This window comes from Nothoprocta perdicaria, unplaced genomic scaffold (genome assembly GCF_003342845.1).
Source record: "Nothoprocta perdicaria isolate Ctin4 unplaced genomic scaffold, notPer1 scaffold_86, whole genome shotgun sequence".
Lineage (NCBI taxonomy): Eukaryota > Metazoa > Chordata > Aves > Tinamiformes > Tinamidae > Nothoprocta > Nothoprocta perdicaria.
Genome location: NW_020456154.1, coordinates 318086 through 337304, shown reverse-complemented (window position 1 = coordinate 337304; position 19219 = coordinate 318086). Strand labels below are relative to the sequence as shown.

At 48.7% G+C, this 19219-nt stretch overlaps 1 protein-coding gene across 3 annotated transcripts in view; it reads right to left on the bottom strand.

Annotated features, from left to right (window-relative positions):
• Nucleotides 1-1823: 1823 nt before the first annotated feature.
• The window catches only part of CHST11 (carbohydrate sulfotransferase 11), a 158240-nt gene continuing 140844 nt past the window's right edge, over nt 1824-19219 (bottom strand). For all 3 annotated transcript variants that reach the window (XM_026052292.1, XM_026052294.1, XM_026052295.1), the window contains exon 3: nt 1824-3765. In XM_026052292.1, coding sequence (XP_025908077.1) covers nt 2917-3765 — 849 coding nt within the window. In that variant the 3' untranslated portion in view covers nt 1824-2916. The remainder of the gene's footprint in view (nt 3766-19219) is intronic.

Here is a 19219-nt window from a genome sequence, read left to right as displayed (position 1 = left end):
AAGGACCCGTGTCCAACTGCATGAAAGCCACATGGGGGCCGAGCGTATGCCCGGGTGCCAGGAGTCTGCAGAGAAGCAAGAGGGGGGAAACCCGACCCAAAGATGCTCCTAAACCCAACCCAAAGATGCTGCTAAAGTCCCAGCTCAGCCAGCACAGTCCCCCGGCGTCATCACGCGCTGCTGACCCAAGGCTTTCCCCTCCACTAGGAAGGGCTTTCTGTGCCCCCAGCGCAGGTAAACTCCAGGGAATATTTAAGAACAGACAACCACGTGTTGAGGACCAAGATAACCAAAAAGTACAGAAAGGAGGAGGGGAGCACTCCCCATTTTAAAATATTTGCTTTTTGCAGCCATTTTTTTCTCTTAAATGAAGACCTTTCAGTCAGATATGCTTGGAGTGGACTAAGAGGTCATCAAAGAGAAAACGAGGAAAACATTAGCACAGCTGAATACAAGAGCAAGCAGGCAAACAGCCTGTTGGAAATATTGATGGTGGTGATGGGGAATCTCATCTACCCTCGTACACATTTTTTGCTTTTAACAAACCAATGAATTACAAATACAAGAACAGGGCAGCCCGTGACAGGCACTTGCAACAGCTCCGCAATCTCTAAACGAGACAAAACTGCTTTCAAGTAAAACACTAGTCAGCAACCAGGAACAGCTTAGGAATTCAGAGCTGCCAGATTTAGACAGCCACTTCCTCACCAGCCCTTGTGTTAGTCTTCCACATTATAAATAGRGCCTGGGTAATAAAACCTATGTCTGCTCCTGCACGGACAAGAGATTTATTTGTAGGGTATGATAAACCAGTAGCTYCCCAAATCCTGGGTTAACACCAAATACACTTGTGAAAGGGCTTTAGCTGGTGCTTGTTAGGCTGATTTGTTCTCCCTTGAGATTTACTTAGTGACTGATTTTTATAAAGCAAGATGGATCCTACCTTTTCCTTCTTTAACCATGTACGTGTCTTGGAGGACAATTTAATTCATTGGACATTATCAGCTCCAGCACATTAAAACCTTTTCAGGATCTGGCCTTGATACTGTTAAAAAAGCTCTGCCTTCTGCTGAGTTTGTGTAGTTTTTCACTCATTTTTTTAGAAATACTGGTTTTGCTTATAGGAAGACTGCAATTCAAAATGCCATTTTACCAAACAACTGTGAAACGGATTGAGGTTCCTTCAAAGTTTTCCGCTTAATCCCTCGGCATCCCTCTTTTATTTGCCAGAAAAAAGCTGCAGCTTCACGAAGGCCAGCAAAGACCGGGACCACCCCTTGGCCTTTGRGGATCTGTGCTCTCCTGGCGGTGGGAGCAGGGGCTGTCTGAGGCCCCGAGGYGGGAGCAGCCCCCGTTGGGCCGGGCGGCCCTGCGGTGTCGGCAGCGCGGAGCCCCACGGGCTCCCTGGGCTGGGCTGGGCTGCGCGCAGGGACGCGGCCCCAGCCSCTGGCTGCGCATCCCCCGGTGCCAAATTAAACCTCCGGGGCAGCCTGTGCAGCCCCTGCTCGCTGAGCTTGCTCATACAGCTCCACATCAAAATCCTGTTTTTTTCCTTACTTGCTGGGAGCAACAGTCTTGCCTGCTCAAAACAATCRCTTGGTATCCTCCTGCCTGTCCAATCTGCCACGCCAGTGAGGATCATCAGCACCACAACTGCCACTTAACCATTCACTGTATGGGAAAAGGGGATGTTTTCACAGTAGAATTAGCCTAGCTGGAATATCAGCCCGCTGGAAATTAGAAACACACTTGTGCCTCAAGCATGCACYAAAAAAATATGATTCCCACTCCCCACGAGAGGAAAAAGTCGTGAAACCGGCATGTAGGAAGATCAGAGACCTTTTTTTATTGCCTTGCGTGCTTGCAGATCAACAAGAAGATGACTTTTGGACTTCTTAAATGACATGCYCGCATCCTTCATAGCAATGTATTATCACCAGTATCTTTGGAGCACTAGAGCCAATTTTGATTGCCCATCGGTTAAGAAGGCAGGATTTTTCAGAAGGTGGGTGGCCCTCACCCTTCGCATCCTGGGTCAGAATTAAGTGTCTTTTGCTTTGGGCAGTCAAAAAGTCCCCACTTGCAAAACAGTCGCTTTCAAAATGCCAATTTTTCTGATGCAGCATCCGCAAATCCACTTCTGGATGTAAATCTGCATTCAGTGGGGCTGGCAGGCTGGGAATTATGAGACACTGGGACTCTAATTATATTCTTGATAAAAATCATTCAGACCAAATTAAAACATTCATGGTTTCTCTTTCTCGGGAAAATATTCACAATTCTCTCAGACGTGAATTTTRGATATCATGTATCTACCAAAATCTGTTTTTTTTTTCCCCACAGGACTGGGAAGATAGCCTTCTAGCATGCCTRTGTGCAACGTCACTGTCTGAAGAAATGATTTCCACCAGTATTTCTCAAAACGTGCTATCGAGAACCACTCCCACATTGACCAGCACAAAAGGCTAATGGAAGAGTATTAACATCCAGAGCCACGCTCAGCTGAGGAAAGTACAAAACCAGATTCCTTTTGTCCACGCTGTCTTGTGTATGCTGCTRAAGTGAACCCTACCGAGAGACCATGTTTTAAATAAGTATAAATAACATTAATTAGAATTTGAGGAATGCAAGATCAATGAAAGTCACCAGAACACAAGTAACATTTTAAAACAGTGTAGCAGAATTACTGATTTCTACAGCTAGATCGTCACAATGCTGTTACCCTGCAAAGAGAGCTGTCCTTTCTTACAGTTGATTTAAATAATTTTGACTGTGCTGCTCGCAGCATCATTCAAAAAAAAAAAAAAAAGGAAAATATTAATTTACAAAATAACCCATTCTCCATATTTATTATGACAAATAAAAATCTTAAATAAAACAGGCTTTCTCTCCCCTCTCTCCCCCCAAACCCATCCCTCATTCCAATTTCAGGTAGCTTGGCACTGAGTAATTGAACATTAAAAAATCAAGTTTGTAGACTTCATACAGCTGCGTTTGGTGCTCCGAGCTGATGTTCTGGAAGAACTCTGTGGTCATTTCATCAGTAGTTCTCGTGGACTTTGCATAGGTGGGGAACTTCAGGTAGTTGCCTACGCCCGCAAGCTGAAGGATGTAGTTGGAATCCTCCTCGAGCGTCTCGTATTTGCCTACGAGGTCGTAGTGGATGTGGCAGGGGTGGCACAGTGAGTACACAGTCTGCCAGTGCTCGTTGAAGGGCTCTTCTCTCTGGGTGTGTGGGTCGATGAGATATGCCACAAACTCCTCAAATTTGACGTCGTCGCCTTTCCGCAGAGCTTCCTGGGTCGCGTTCTTCCTCTGGCGCCTCACGATTTTGGTGCCGTACCTCTTGTGGAAGGAAGTGTTGTACTTCTGCGTGAACTTGTTCCTGTAGGCTGACACCAGTCTCTCGAAAGGCTCGCGAACAAACAGGAACTTCATGTAGTTTTTCAAGCGGTGGTTGATTTCTGGGATGCTGTATTGGTTGAGGGTCTTCAAATTTGAAGACACGTGGGCTTCGTTGGCTGGTATTTCCATCGGATCACTGTACTTGCCTCTTCCTGTCAAAACCATCATGACTCTCTTCCAGTTTGTGCAGGCCACTTTGGGAACRTAACAATAGATCATTTCATGGTCTTCATCCACCACCAGGTGTTTGAGATCGTTGGGTGTCAGCACTCGGCGCTTCCTGCTGGACACACTATTTGCTCGGCACGTGTCTGTCACCTGGTCTCGTCTAATCTGGTGAAGAATTGCTGTGTTGGACAACTGCAAAGAAGCACAAACAAGTCAAAGAGGTTGGGAGGTTTTTTTACTTACTATACAAATTCCTCGAAGAGCAGATTACTGCCTATGAAGAACTTGGATCATTACATCATTACATGGCTCAGTAAAATTCTCTTTAAGCTAGAAAAAGCTAGAAGACCTTTTTTTTCCCTTTTTCTTTTTTTTTTTTTTTTTTGGGTCTCTAGACTTCTTGAGCTGCATGACTGGTGTTCATGGGCACTGTCCAGGACTCCACATTGAAGCCAATGCACAGGAGCACGAGCACTTACACATCCTGGTGGCAAACATGATGTCACTCTCTGCTCCTGAGTCCCTCTCACTATTTCTTGGCCACRCAGGAAGGCTCCCCCTCCACTCCAYAACCCATCCCACAGCTGCAGCAGCGGCGGAGCCGGCCCAACCTTGCGCCGCCGTGACACTTGCGACAGGCACTTGGCCAGAGCCAGAACAGCGCGTGCTCTGACCTACGCTGAACAGGACGTGATGCTCATGTCCCTTTTCTGGCTGGAGAATTAATCATTGACGCTTGTGTCTCGACTATGACCATGCTAGATGGGATACGGCCTGTRGAGATGCCTGGAGCTCCCTGAGGGGAAGGTTCCCTTGCGGGGATGCACCAGGGACCCTGCAGCGCAGCGGGAGCCTGTGCAGGCTGCGCAGGCCTGTGGTGCTGTGCTCGGCCTGCCCGCCCTGCCTGGACAGTGGCCTGGCAGGGCCCTGGTGCTCCCAGGTACCAGCCTGGCACAGGGCCCTGGTGATCACAGGTACTAGCCTGGCAGGGCCCTGGTGCTCCCAGGTACTAGCCTGGCAGGACCCTGGTGCTCACAGGTACCAGCCTGGCACAGGACCCTGGTGCTCACAGGTACCAGCCTGGCACAGGGCCCTAGTGATCACAGGTACTAGCCTGGCAGGGCCCTGGTGCTCACAGGGACCAGCCTGGCACAGGGCYCTGGTGMTCACAGGKACCAGCCCGGCAGGGGCTCCACTGGCAGCAGCCTCGCTCTGCTGGTTGCTCCGTGGTGGGTTACTCCGCACCGCAACAGTGCCACAGGCTACAGTGGTGCCCACTGTGAGCGTGGGGCTCAAAGCAAAGCCCCTCCTCCCAGAGGCACCAGAAAAGGCTCTACTGCCAGTGCCAGTAGCTAGCCAAAATCCATACATGGAAAACTCAAAAAAACAGGGCTCTAATACACTTTAGATTCAAGAGACAAGCAGAACAAAAAGGTACCCCCCACAGCATTGCAGTGACAGAAAAATGGGGAACACCCAGGGGCTCCTCCAAGCCGGGCTGGGGAATGGTTTCGTTAGGACAGCAAGCTCTACTTCTCTTCTGAATTCTTGGGTCTCTCATGTCAGCCCTTCATTAGTATGATACGCTAAATATAATGATAAATACAATGAGCATAATGTAATTTCTAAAACAAAAAAAACAACATRCAGTTGTACTTAGGTATATTTACATGCCACTTCTACATTAACAAGCATATATTAAATAATACTAAGGATCGTGAACATCTCTGTTCGTTACTGAAGTCCCACTGACCAAGCTCCTCATGTCCTCCCTTCAGCCAGTTGCTCAGCAAGGCACTGGCTGGTGGCGAGAACATTCCCCAAGCAGTGCAGCCCGGCCCGTCTTCCCTGCATGTGCAGCGTCTCCTGAATACTTTCCAGGTGCATTCCAAGGGCAGCTCTGTGCTATGGTCCAAGTGAAGGGAGGGCAGATGTGAAATGTGCTCCATGTTTCCCATGAAAGCTGACTGGCAGGGAGCTTCCAGTGGAAGATGTTAAAAAGCAATTGTCAAGGACCACACAGATTTTTGAAGACAAAGTCTTCTTTAAAAAGAAACATATTTCAGTATATGCCCTGCTGTCTTCAAAGGGATACAGAGCTAATTTTCAGCTCTACATTGGTTAGAGTTACCAGCAAATAATTCTCAAAAGTACTAAACAAAACTCTCTGCAAATATTTGCACAGCCATACAGCCATGTCCTCTGTAGACAGCTAGAACACCCAAATCTCRGCACTCCCGCAGGTTTTCCATCAATATCATATAGCACTGTACTGCTGTTGACTCCTAGCTTTGGCATAAAAAAAGAGAAAAGCCTGAAAATACTGCTATATTAGAAAATGCTAGCGCAGTGTACTTGCTTTTCTGATGCTCTTCTTGGGCTAAACACAGATTTAAGTAGATGAGATACCACAGCTTGTTGTAGATACGAGGTTGGATGTGATCTTTTATTATCTGAGCTTTTAATTCTAATCTATGAATAARTCTTTGTAGGGTTGTGCCTTGCTCCTGATCTCACTCCTACATCAGCAGGCGAAACACCTCCTCTCCCGACATTAATAGTAATAGGGCTTCTGGGGCATTCCGAGTGARGGGAAAAACAGAGCCTTGCTATTTAAGATCACCATTCAGATGCCTTAAGCTCACTTAAAAGACAGCACTGCAGTGGCACTTGACCCCCATGCCTTCTAGCACAGAAGAACTGCGAGATAACAGCACAGGGGCAGTTCTGCCCGCTCCGTGTGGCGGGTCGCGTGGCTGCGCGGTCCTGTACGGCAGCGCTCCTGGCCGGCCAGGCAGCAGGCACAACGCACAGCCAACAGCAGCTCAGCACTGAAAAGCCATTACCCCTTTTTCACGGTATATGGTGCCAGCTGGTACGGCTGATGGATGGAGAGCCGTGTGGGAAACATGGTTTTGAAAGTCCCTTTTTGGCCTATTGATTTGCTCTTACAGCACCAAAGGAAAAATTWCTGACTGTGCCAATGCACCCCGTGAATCCCGGCGGAGCTGCCCTGTCCTCCCTGGTAGATCCTGGTGTCTGCTGCCTCTCCTCTAGGTTTGGCAAGGAAAGGGGGGCAGGAAAGCCGCGGTCCCTTCCCGTCTCGCTGCGCCAGCGAGATGCCAGATGGGCGCCGGGAGCTGCCAGAGGAGCCCTGCAGGGACAGTGGCCCTGTCCCCACTGCTGCAGGGCCCAGGGGACACGGAGCCCCTGCAGGGACACCGGCCCCATGCCCTATGTCCCCTGCCACTGCAGGGTGCGGGGGACTCGCCCCAAGCTGCTGAGAGCCAACGCAGGCAGCAAGGCAGCTGCAACAGCCTTTTCAACTGGGTATTTCAAAGCTGTGCATTAACCCTGAATTATCTGATAACATAAGGGTTCCTCCTCACTTTATGTTACAGGCAATTTCAAGCTACCTGTTATTTCTGCTCCTGAGGTCGGTAAGGAGGAATGGGAACAGAATAAGGCTGCATGAGGGTGGAATTACACCATTGAGCTAGAGTTCTACCAGACACTCAGAAATGTGCTCACAGTTAACACGAGGAAAATACCACTGCATAGACTCAAGCAGTGGAAAAGACAAGATCCAAGTGAGAGCTACCTTCAGATCCACGGATGATAAAAGGCAGCTCAGAATAATTCTCTCCCTCAAAGCCATTGCAGAGAGGGCTACAGCCGAGCTGTGGGAGCAGACACACGAACGTGAGAGCAGCTGGTGACTGCTTGCTACACCCRTGTTCATCGCCAGACGTTCCCAGCGATGCCTCAACCCGAGCAGCCACAACAGGCAGCAGCTCAAAGCCCCAAGCTTGGCAGGAGAGCAGGCAGAAGCACAGGAGCGAGTGGCCCTGAGGTCAGTGTGGTGGTGACAAAGGCAGCGCTCTGATTGTACCTCATACAGGTACCTGCTCTGCACTGAGAGGGCTGGCGATGGATGCTCTTGATCACTACTTTTCTCCTGCAGAGGTTGTAGCAGGGGACGGAGCATAAGGGCATGTCACGATCAAAGTTGCTCTGCTTTTTTTYTGATGCCACAACCAAGTTAAGCAGGAAGGCAACACAAGCAGTAAGACACCTATGCTCAGCTGGCAGCATTAAAAAAAATAACTTGTCTGATGTTGCTCTCACACCGGAGCACTGGACTCCAGCACTCCCAAGCTAACACGGAGGGAGGAAAGCTGAGCCTGGCACAGGCCGCTCGCATGGATTTCTCCTCCTTGAGTGTTCCCTGGCCTCAAGCAGTGGATCCTCGTGGAGCAGCGGAGGAGCAGGCTGCGGGCTGGGGCTCAGGAGAACTCCAGTGGCGCGAGGCCGGCAAGTGCCTCTGGATGCGGCGCCTCAAGGCCTCCYGGTCGCTGTGTGGGGAGAAGCAGGAGCTCCCTAGGGAGATGCCGGCCTCCACCATCCTCCTGTTTCTGCAGCGGGGGAGGGCACGCGGCAGCCATGGGCGCCACCACAGGGCCAGTGTTTCTCCCGGTGTCACTCGGCRCTGCAGGAGGGAATGGGCGGCCCAGGGGAGCCCAGAAGCGCCGCGCTGACCCACAGCCACCACCGCTGGCGTGCAGGGGTCGGCCGGCAGCTCTGCTAGCAGCAGGCTAATCACAATAATGAGGTGGGAGGCTTTTGCTTCAGGCTGCTTAGGCACAGCAGGGTAAGACAAGCTTTGAAGGCCCTTCCGAGCTCAGTGGTCAAGCAGCAAGTTCAGACGGAATCGCGCAATGGTTTTAATTAAAGGGCYTTTTCCAAACATAGTATTGAAGTTCAAACTAGGAGAGATCATTCCAGTTCGCCTGGATRTCTGTAAGGAAAGCACTTTTTTAATAGAAGAAGGAAGGAACTTGTCTAGTGTCACTCGAAAGCAGGAAGTCTATTAAATCTGCCCTCTGCCTAAGAAGGACTGTGCAAAGACACATCCCTGCACACATGACTATAGGGTGGATTTTTATTTATTTCTATTGCATTACCTGTAACTCCTGCTAGCTTTGCATGTTACTATAACCAGGTTCACAAATAATCCACCCTGAGAGTGCTATGAAGGCCTTTGGGCATGGCAGACTCAAACACAGAAAAATCCAAACGAGTTGAAGGTGAAATGAGCAGGATAAATATCATGAGCAGAGATTTCGGGCACATGCATGGGGGCCAGACCCCAAACCTTCAGTTTTGCATGAACGATGATTTTGCACCTGCCTTTGACTCTTTGGATACATTCGTGTTAGGAGGCCTGGCTTTTGTCTTGCAAGTCCAAGCACGTGGCACTGCCCTTCCCTGGAGCCAGCTCCCTAAATGGGCCGAATCTGAGGCTCTTCTTCACCAGATTGCTCTTGCTAAGAGTGGATTTCTGTTTGCTTAGGAGGTGTGTGTAGCACATGCATAATCCACCAAAAACATGGGCTTCACATGAAGTGTGARGCAGACTAACTATAGGTGGCACTAACAGCCCTATTTGTAGGTGGCACTTAMAGAGACCAACATCCTGGTTGACTAAAACGTCTCAAATATTTGTCACTCTCCTTCCCACCACCCCTCAACCACACGAGCTGAGATTGGCATTTAATATATAAAATGTTTGTTGGTAGTGTTTATATTTTCCCAAACGCTTAAATTTGGGGGTTTTCTTTTCTTTTTTTTTTTTTTTTCCCCGAAGTGTGAGGTTATATACAATCCTGTTTTCACATAAAAAGTGTGAATATGATTCTTGCAATGTTGATGGTCTGCTTTGAAGTTATAAAAACACATTTGAGACACTATTTTAATGCTTGGCTGTTAAAATCTGGATCCATAACTATCCTATTTGTTATACATATTCTACATGTAGATATTTTATACCTACCAAATGTATATTCTGCAATATATTCCAAGGTAAATATGTGCAAAACTGAATTTCTCAAAAACTCTTCTGTCACAGTATAGACACAAGATTCCTTAGGTCTGGAAATGCTTTGCTGTTCCTGGCCTCTATGTGATCCAGAGCTCTTCCCTGCATAGGGCTGATTTCCAGGCTGGCAGCTGATGTTCAAATCTGACCAACACTATTTGTAAACAGCGCTGTGCTTGCTAAGTCCACATTTTATTTAATCTACTGACAGATCTGAACTGACTTAAAAAGCTTAAAGCAGAGCTAAAACGAGAGAGTTTAACTGTAGTAAAATCAAAGATGAAGCATGAAACACTATCGGGACCAACGTCTCCCAATCTGTCCCTGTGTCCTTTTCCCACGGCTCCAGGAATCCATCCATAAGCAGAAGCCCCTCTGCTCTTGTTGCTCTTACATGAATTCCTGCCAGGGTATTGTGTGTCTTTCACACCTTTTGTCTAGAAATATCTCTTCTTTTTCACTCTTGGGTCTGTTTAAGGTAGTGGAAATGCTGCGCTCTGCTTTGAAGTGCCTGGCATGGCTGGGAAATGTTCCCAGGGAACAGGACAATTCCCTCAGAAACCCTCAGGATTCGACACCAGACAGGAACTGATGTTTCATATTTGCTATTGCAGGCATCAACAGTTCTAATACTTTACAAGCACACTACAAAGCATTGTAGTTTGTAAATRTAGATATATGGGAGTCAGCCAATGAGAGCTACATTAGTCAAACATTGAATCTAGGCGAGTGTGAGAATTTTAGAATAAGGGATTTAATTAAACTGACCTGGGCTGTGATAACTTCTTCTCAGGAGTAACGTTGTTAAATATCCTTCGAACTTTGATTTACCTGACATTTCATAGCATCATTCTTGACTGAACTTTTACTTTTCTTCTTTAATTCCCAGAATTTTGATGAGAACGCCACCCAAAACTCAATCAACATTTGCCCAGAGTCTAGTAAAGGACTAGAAAGCACACGATGGGTTTCAGCAGAGGGAAATGCTTCCTCTCTTCCCTGACAACTTGCAGACAGACAATATAAATTTACTTGGAAAGAGCAGTTGGATAACAGAAGATAATAAAACTAATATAAACTCAGGAATACTTATACCAAGAGAGAAAATCTTACAGACAAATTATACCCTCTGAAGAAAGTTTTGCAACATTAAATAGCTGCTTTTTTTCCCTCTGTTTCATGCATTGAGCTTACAGCCCCACAGAGAAGATAAGGCCTGATGTGCACATATTTCAAGTAATTCTTTGTATAGCAGCCCAGGATAACACGACCATTTTCCATTCCCACTGCACAGAACGCATGAGAGCTAAGGGAAAAAAAAAGAGGATCGAAGTTTTTGAGAGAAAACAGTCCCACGCAGTAGCTGCTGGCACCATATTGCCAAGGACCCTCAACTGCTTCACACCTTCCCTCCTCCTCCTCCTCCCCGCTTGGCGGCTACCCTGCTTCACACCCTGCTGTGTGTGATGCCCAAGGGAAGGGTGAAATGATTCAGCAGCCGCATTACTTAGGGATCGGAGGTGACAATGCTTTGAATAACGACACTATCAACTCTGGCATTTTCTCCTTGCCAAGTTATGTGATTTGGGTGCTCGAAATAAATGACAGCACGAAATCCTGCMGGAAAAACACATACAGGTCAAGGCACTTTCCTAGGACAAACTTCAAACTTTCATGAAAGTCCTGTCTTTTTTCCTCCTGGACAGAAGTTATTAGAGTGAACTTTATAATGCAAAATCTCTTAAAAAAAAAAGATCACAGACTGGCTGTCCACCTGGCGCGGGTGTTACAGTGCTGACTGTAACACCAAATTATAGCAGCTATGTGTTAATCCCAGCTTTTAAATCAGCATAAGGCTCCAGCAGGCAATAAGGGTTGGGTATGGATTTGGGAAGAGCGACAGCTTACCCCACAGTCTCAAACCTCTTCAGAAGCCTTTCCACTTCTGTGCAGCTTGCTGGGAACCGTTCAGTGAAAGGACTCATGCAGTAAGCAGGATGGGGGAATAACCAGATGAAAGGACACAGCCTGAAAGATGTGGGAGATGGAGCAGGAGACTTGAGAAGATTCCCCAAGAAGAACAGGTAGAAAGACCACGGGTCTGTCTATATGGCTGCAGAGACTGAGCCCCCTAGGACTCAGCTTCTTGCCATGTGTGCTGCCATCCTGAAGCTCTATGGGAATCTTCACAAACATGGGAGAGAAAAAAATGAAGTGCCTGAGTTTAAGTGCCCTACACCTGCGAGGCAGGAGATCCTCAGAAAGGACAGAGAGCCTTGAGCCAGGCATAATTTAAGYAAAAATCTTGATGTCAGCCTGTTCCTTGGTACTTAATTTATAGAAGAGAACTTTGCAGCCTCAAATTGCCCGCACAAAGAGCGCTCTTTTCCTGAGTGTCTCGAGCTGGCTGTGGAAAGGGAGGGAGGAAGAAAGGGAATTTGGCAGATATCCGCCCCACTTCTCCCACAGGCCCACGGTGAAAGCCAGCAGATGAGATCCAGGGCTGGAACTGGGAAGGGTGAGGATGAGGGCGCTGCCTGCTGCTCCGGGGAAGGCTCTGCGTGGGAGCCTCCCTCGCCCTGCTCTGACAGAGAAGGACAGCATGTGATGAACTTGTCCGCTCCCGGCTCCTTCTTTAAGTGCAGGCATAAATCACTGGTTGTATTTAAAAAGCTGAGAGACGTCGCTGTCCTATGAATCCAATTTACACTGGAAACGTTCAGGCCTTCACCCCAGCACGTCCCTGTCTGGGTGCGTGCCTGTTGCGGGTCAGCCCCCCCAGCGCTGCACGTGCACGGGGGCTGCGACCCACGGCCGTCCTGCAGCCCATCCTGCTCTCCAGCCCAGCTGTTTCACCAGGACACCGCAATCCCTGGGCTTGCAGAGCTGCTCCAGGCAGCCCTTTGGAGCCCCTTTATTTCACCACTGATGGAAACACTGACTGCTGGTTGCCACACACATGTACAGCAAATCAGACAGAAAGGCAGACACCTGCTGGGAGCACATTCGCCCTCTTGGGTCCTCCCAAGGGGACACGACCACGTGCATGGCACCTCCTGAACCACATCCAAGAGCTTCATGCTGCATTCGTGCCTTCTTGGCTGGGCGAAATGCATCTGGCTGTGTCCTGGAAAGCCCCATGCTGCTGATAGGGCTACCACCATCTGCAGGTGCTTGGAGCAAAGGGACAAGGCTGCAGAACTGCCCCRGAGGCACTGGGGCTCCTGCTCGCTGCACTGAACAGACTTGCACTGTTCAATGACCTCCTAAGTCCTGGGCTGTGCTCAAGGCACTGGTGAATCACAGCCTAGGAAAATCAGAGCCTGGGGAATGAGCACTAGTAGGGAAGCTCAAAGCCAACGGAGTGACCTGTGGCTGATGCCTTCTGCTCTTACATCTCTRCGGGGGGAGTGGTAGATGTGGTTTTTCAAGGAGGAGGCTTGAGAATTGGTTAGCAAAGGGCATCAGCAAACAGTGCACCAGGAGGAACACTGGGCTGGGGACACATGGAGTCAGCCCGGGTGGAGCTGGGAATAGCCATGAACATTGGAATGAAAAGCTGCGTTCTGATGTAGCTGGCCCTAGGGAGACAACGGAAAGAGTGACTTGCATAACTCCCCACTGCAAGGAGTTGGGCTGGTGGGGGTGAGATAAACTGGGTGGGGGCAGAAACAGCACGAGGCAGACACATAAATACACAAACACAGAATCAGCTCCACAAGGAGCAGGGAAACAGTCTGCGCTTTGCATTCACTGTGGTTAGGACAAGTAGCAATAGACCTAGACAAGATAGACTTGGTTCAGATGCAGGAGAAATCCCCGTGGAGAGAGCAGGATAAGTCTGACCCAGGACAGAGTGAGGAATTTCCAGCATCAGAGACCTCCGAGAACAGAACAGGTGTCAGAAGGGAGCCAAATTCTCCCGCCACGTGAACGGATGTCTCCTTGAGAGTCCTTCAAGCTTCGCAAACCTGGGATGGTGGCTTCTGGACTCCCTATGAATTTAAGGGGAAAAAAAGCCCTTCTCAAAAGCTAAAATTTCTGCAAATCCAGCTATTTGAAATGCATCAGCTACTTTAAATGCATCATCAGCAAGGATTTCAGCAAGTGCTACAGCACCACACAAGCAGAGAGGCCAGCTATTGCTTATATTAAAAATTTCCTTCAGGAAAATGCAACATCAAATTAAGGGACAGCTGAGGTTGACACGTGCTCAGACACCATCACGGACATTATGGGAGACCCTAAACAGAACAGAGTAGGGAGTGAGAGCACCCCGAGTTGCCCAGGACCCCATTTTCCCTCCCACGTGAGTTACAGCTCTGACCTGGCAGCCAAAGTTAATGATTTCTCACTAACACAGCTCCTGCTCTCGTACCTCTAGGTTGCTGCTTAGGTGTCATACAGTCAAGTAGAAATAGTTATTTTTGTCTCAGCAGGATCTCCACTGTTCTAAGTGAAGACAATTTTCTCGGTCCCATGCTAAATCAGGGTAATACATTTCCAATTTTTAGCTCAGTGTGCTATGTTACAAAGCCCTTGAAACCCAAATAAGAAAAACAGAAGACAGTAGCTGCTTAACTGGTTTCTTTAGACAGAATTCTGGGCTTTTAGCGGCCTGCTGGCAGACAAGGGAATTGCAGACAAGGGAACTGCACAGTCCTGTGATTCAACACGCGGAGCCTTCATCCCCGAGGACAGCAGCTGGGGCTGCCTGTGGGGCACCGCGACCTGTCCAGCACCTCCACGCAGCTCAGGTGACCACCAGCCCTGCCAGCAAGGGGAGCACACTCAGCACTCAGGAATTTCCTGGGATTTTTTTGTCGTTTGTTTTGAGGTAAGAAGTTCTGAGCAGGAATGATAAGCAGATTCCCCAAAGCAGCTCCCCCATCTGCCGAGACTTTGGCCCATCGTGCTGGACAGCGCAGCAACAGGCTGTGAGCTCTGCCTTGCTATCTCAGCAGGCAGCCCAAAGGCTCGGGGGACACACTTCTTTTTAATATCATGAGTTGTACAAACCTGTCCTGAGATGGACTGCTAAAATACCTAATCCCTTCGCATATTTGATTTTTTTCGCCTTCTAAACCATCACAATCTAATTGAATTCCTCCTACTTTCCTTTGGAGAGGTTGCATTTTGCTCCAAGTTAACCTTGCTCTTCCAGCGTGGTGTATGTGTACGTGTCGCTCACGTGCACTGGCCTGGGTTGCTCTTTCTCCACAGCTTTAATTCAGCTAAGCACAAACTACAGGCACACTTTGCTTTTTCACCTTTCTCCTCCTGCACAAGAAGGACCAGMTGGTTCTCTCCTTGCAAAGACAAAATTCTTATAATTAATTTCTTAATAAAATGCTAGCATCCATTTATAAACTTAATTACAACTGGCTTCCCGGAAAGCTTTTCCACATTCCATAGTGGAATGAAGCGGTAAAGAAATAAGACTTTGGGTGAAAGCCATTTTTTTTTCCCAATAGCTTCACAGATACTTCTAGCCTAAGTATCAGCAGTCGCTCCTGGGGAAGGCCGAGCTCCAAACACGGCAGCAGTGGTTATTCAGTCCCACAAAACCCTGTCTGCGTTGGGCCCATCCAAGGACCAAAGCCCAAGATGTCCCATTGAAGGCAGCGGAGGGATTCCCGTGCTTTGGCCAGACTTTCCGATGCTGTTAGGAGAAGCCATTCCAGAGAATGGCACAGAGAGAAACGTCGCCTCTCCCGGGGCTCTCTGGCGTGCCGGGAGGGAGGCCTTGACGCGGCAGCAAACGAAGCAGCAGAAGAAAAAAGCAAAGAAGAAAAAAGCAAAGACRGAAACAAGACACCAAAATAACCTCTTAAAATCCTGACAAACTTGTAAGTGCCTGGCCTGTATTTTTAAGCCCYCAAACTGCCCCTTTAAACCGTCTGATGGTGAAGACTAAGGGCCATGAGATCATCATTGTGTTAATCATCAGTGATTAACACAACTGGAAGGTACAATTAATAGTGTGATGCCTTGTTAATTTTCCTTATCGCTACAGCTGTTTACTGTGATTTCTAAGAGGTCTCTGTCTCACCTAATAACAGATCCATTTAGGAACTGCACACTGAGCATTAATTTACAAGGGAAATAAAAAACCTCCATGTYCCTTTAAATGGCCACTTTTTTATTTTTAATCTCTTTGCTCTATCACTCCTTAAAAGAAGATGGATGTGATTTTTTTTYCCCCTTTTTCCTCTCTTGCCTCTCCTGCAAACTTCCCCAAGAAAAYGAGCGGCCGGATCTCGGTGAGGGGGGYGGGCGGCCCCAAGGAGCCGCTTCCCAAGCCAGGAGCGAGTCCAGGCATCCAGCTGTGTGCGCGACCGGAGCCGAGCGCAGGCACTAAATGGAAACGTGTCCTCCTCTCTGCAGAGGGGGAACAGGGCGCCTTCTGTCCCCAACACAGGGCCAGGGCTGTTCCACCTCCSGTGCAGCCCCATCAGCAGGACAGGATGGATTTTCCTCAGCCTCCCGTTCCGTGCAGGTAGGCGCTAGTGTCAGGAGGTCTTCCCCTCTTCCAAGGGATGCTACCTATCTTCTCTTTGCTGGTAAACTGGGGGGAAAACACACGAATCCACCTCTCTGCACATGCATGCAGAGCTACACCTTCCCCTGAACCTGTGGGGAGAGCCCCAGCAAGCACCCAGAGGGCCGCTGTGGGTCACAGAGCGGGGCACAYGGGTGCTGCCAGGGCATCTGCACGTGCATGGCCGCGGGACTGAGGGAATGCAGCAGCCAGGCACGGTGAAAGCCTGCGCTGCGGCGGGTCCTGCCTAGCCGCACGCTCCACCACGCCGCTCCAAGTCATCGTCCTGAGGGTTTCAGCCGAGACAGCAAAGGTACCTGGGGACTCCTCAGGAGCGCTGCACCTTGGTGCTGCTCTGTAGCTCAGCTGGTCTGAGAATCCCTCCCTGGACAGAGCTCGGCCTTCACCAGAGCTTTCGGCTGGCGTGGGCGGCTTAGTGACAAGTTCACACAGTGCTGGAATATCTGGTATTTCTGGCAGGAGAAGCAAACCTGGATTACAGTTCAGAGCCGAGATCTGTCATTTTAAATTCTTCCACACATGGGATCCAAGCAGGTGAAGATCTAACGGTTCCTACCCCATCACGGCAATTTTCCCTCAGCACTGCCCCRTGTGGGACCGGCCTTTGCAAACACACAGAGGTGCCAAAGGCCACCGTGCCCTTCACCCCATGGCAYGAAAGCCTCCCATGATCACACTGGTGACTAACGGTGGCTTTTGCTTTTGCTCTTTGAACATGACATACATTGCAGGAGATGTAACAGCACAGCTGACCTACAGAGGTGATCTATAAAGGCACCTGCTCTGAACCATTCTGGTTCTGCCTTTCGGATGCAAAAGTGATTTTGTGCATGCCTGCCTATCCTCTCTGTGGTTTAAATCCATCTGGAGGTTAATACTAGGTGGAGCAAATCACCATGTGAAAGTCCTGCTTGTAAGGACCACACTTATATGCTTTTGATGGGATGCCTGCAAGCRTATAACCATTTCTGTAATCCATTCCCATGGGTATTTTCCCACTGCTCTGGATTACAGTACAAGTAGGTGCCTCTCCGAGAGCCGGGAAGCTGTGCAAAGCCTCTGCTCCTCCTCCAGGTTTTCAGACATTCTTTCTCTGTTCCACAACTTATCTCTGTCTCAGGGTTTGTTCAAAAATAAACTTTGTTCGCAAGGGAAAGCAGCACACGGGATTCACCGTTTCCAGGAACAAAGCTAAGTGCACTGAACTTGTTCCCCRCTCCTGGGTGCTCTCCTCTTTGACCTTGCTGTCATCCTCCCCATGCAAGGGGACCTCCACACCAGCACCTTCAGAAATGGCCTCTGACTCCTGCCTTTAATTCCCCTGTGTTCCTTTAGCCCCTACTTAATTGTGCGGGGAAACCTAAGGCAATCCTAGCTGTTTTAAGGCTAGCCACAGCCCTTTGTTCCTCCTGAATTTCTCTTTAACTTGCTTATCTCCTTGCTCGATCCCAGCTTGTCTCAGGGCTCCTCCTTTAGCCCCCCTACGTGACCCCTTCGTGTCCCTTCTGCTCCAGCTCAAGTTGAACTTTCCAACCCTTGGAGGGATGGGAGTAGAGCGGGGAGATGCAAACATTTTTCAAAGGAAAGCATGAATGTTAAACAGGATGAGTAAGAGACTGCTCCAAAACACACATAGGACTTAGAAGATTAAGATAAAGCAGCTACCATACACTACTAGCTCCAACTTGATGCGGAACATCTGCTCCAAGTTTGCTTTTAATGATTCCTGCTCTCCCGTGCGCTTCTCCAGCGAGAGAAGGACCACCTGAGCACAGATAAGCTCCAGGTTTGCTTACACCGTGTCCAGGAGGAGAAAAGCCTTGCCAAGACTGAACTGCTGAACAGCCAGTTAAGATATGCTACAAGAAAGATGGAAAAAACCCACCTTCTTTCTTTTTTTTTTTTTATTTTCCCATTGGACCAATAACACTTTTTGCCCCTTTTTCACCCACTCCAACACTGCAGACAGGCCGATTCCTCTCTTGTCCTCCCCTCATCTATTTTCCGGTCCGACTGTAATCCATAAGCCCTAGGATTCTCCCCCAGACACAACTACAAGCCCTTTGAAGCGCTACGAGATCGCTCTGTCCCCCATGGCAGGAGAGCGGAGCAGCCCCAAGGGCACTAAACCCCGGCCGTATTTTAGCTACCATCTGCCTTGCTAGRGACTCAAGGCAACAGATGTACACATTCAACAGGAATAATTGTGGCTTCCCAAGTAAAGCTCAGATAAACTGCAGGGGGATCTGCAGGTGCTGGCAGGAAGGATAATTCCTCCTGAAGCTGCATCTGGAGCCGCTATTGCAGACTGAGGTCTGGGATTAAAATAACACTCAGTACTTATCTGGTCTTCTCCCATGTGTAAACTTCAAAGCACGTGACATTACTGCAGCTTTCCAGATGTGAGAAGCGAGCCCCAAGGCGCTGCCGCAGGGTGCTGCCTTTCCCTGCCCTTCTCACCGTGGGAGCCCTCTCCTCACCTCCCTGCCCCGTGCAGCAGATGCCTCTGTAAAGCCTAGACCCGGCACGCTTCAGGCAAGCCAGCCCAATGGTACTGGCTGTTGGCTGCAATTTTGCTGGTATTTTATGGGGAAGGAGGGAAGGAGAGGGAGAGTGGGTTTAATTTTCAGCCCTGGTGCTGGGTACTCGCCTGGGGGAATTTCAGAACAAGCTCTCTTTAAATATTTGTCCTCCCTGAAGTTTTCAGTCCTCCTAGTTACATGAAGTTAAATAAATGGATTAAAGAGCAGTCTTGAAATTCAGGCTAGGAAGCTGTGCAAGGGAAGAGCGCCTGTATCAGCAGATTGTGGGTATTCAAAATATTTGCTTTAGACTTGCATCTTTTTATTATTTCCTTCCTGGCCAACACCTGTGAGAGTCACCATTGGGAATAACTCCCCTATCAAGTTGGTGACTATGAAAATCTATCAGTAGACAACTGGCATGGTCTGTGGTGAAAATGTAGAGCAGGGAGAGCAACAATACATGTAGTTCATGAGTTATCGAAGCTGCTATCAGACATGTCACTGAGATCTAAGAGGAATTTGTTGAAGTTCAGGAAAGTCAGTGCACTCCTGCATGCTGCATCACGATGAATAAAAAAACCACTTAATCAGTAAGGTAGAAACAAAGAAGTATTACATTTACAGGTCTGTTTTTTTTWAAATATAATAATCCGAGTTGGCAATGTCCTGGGAATCAGCCAG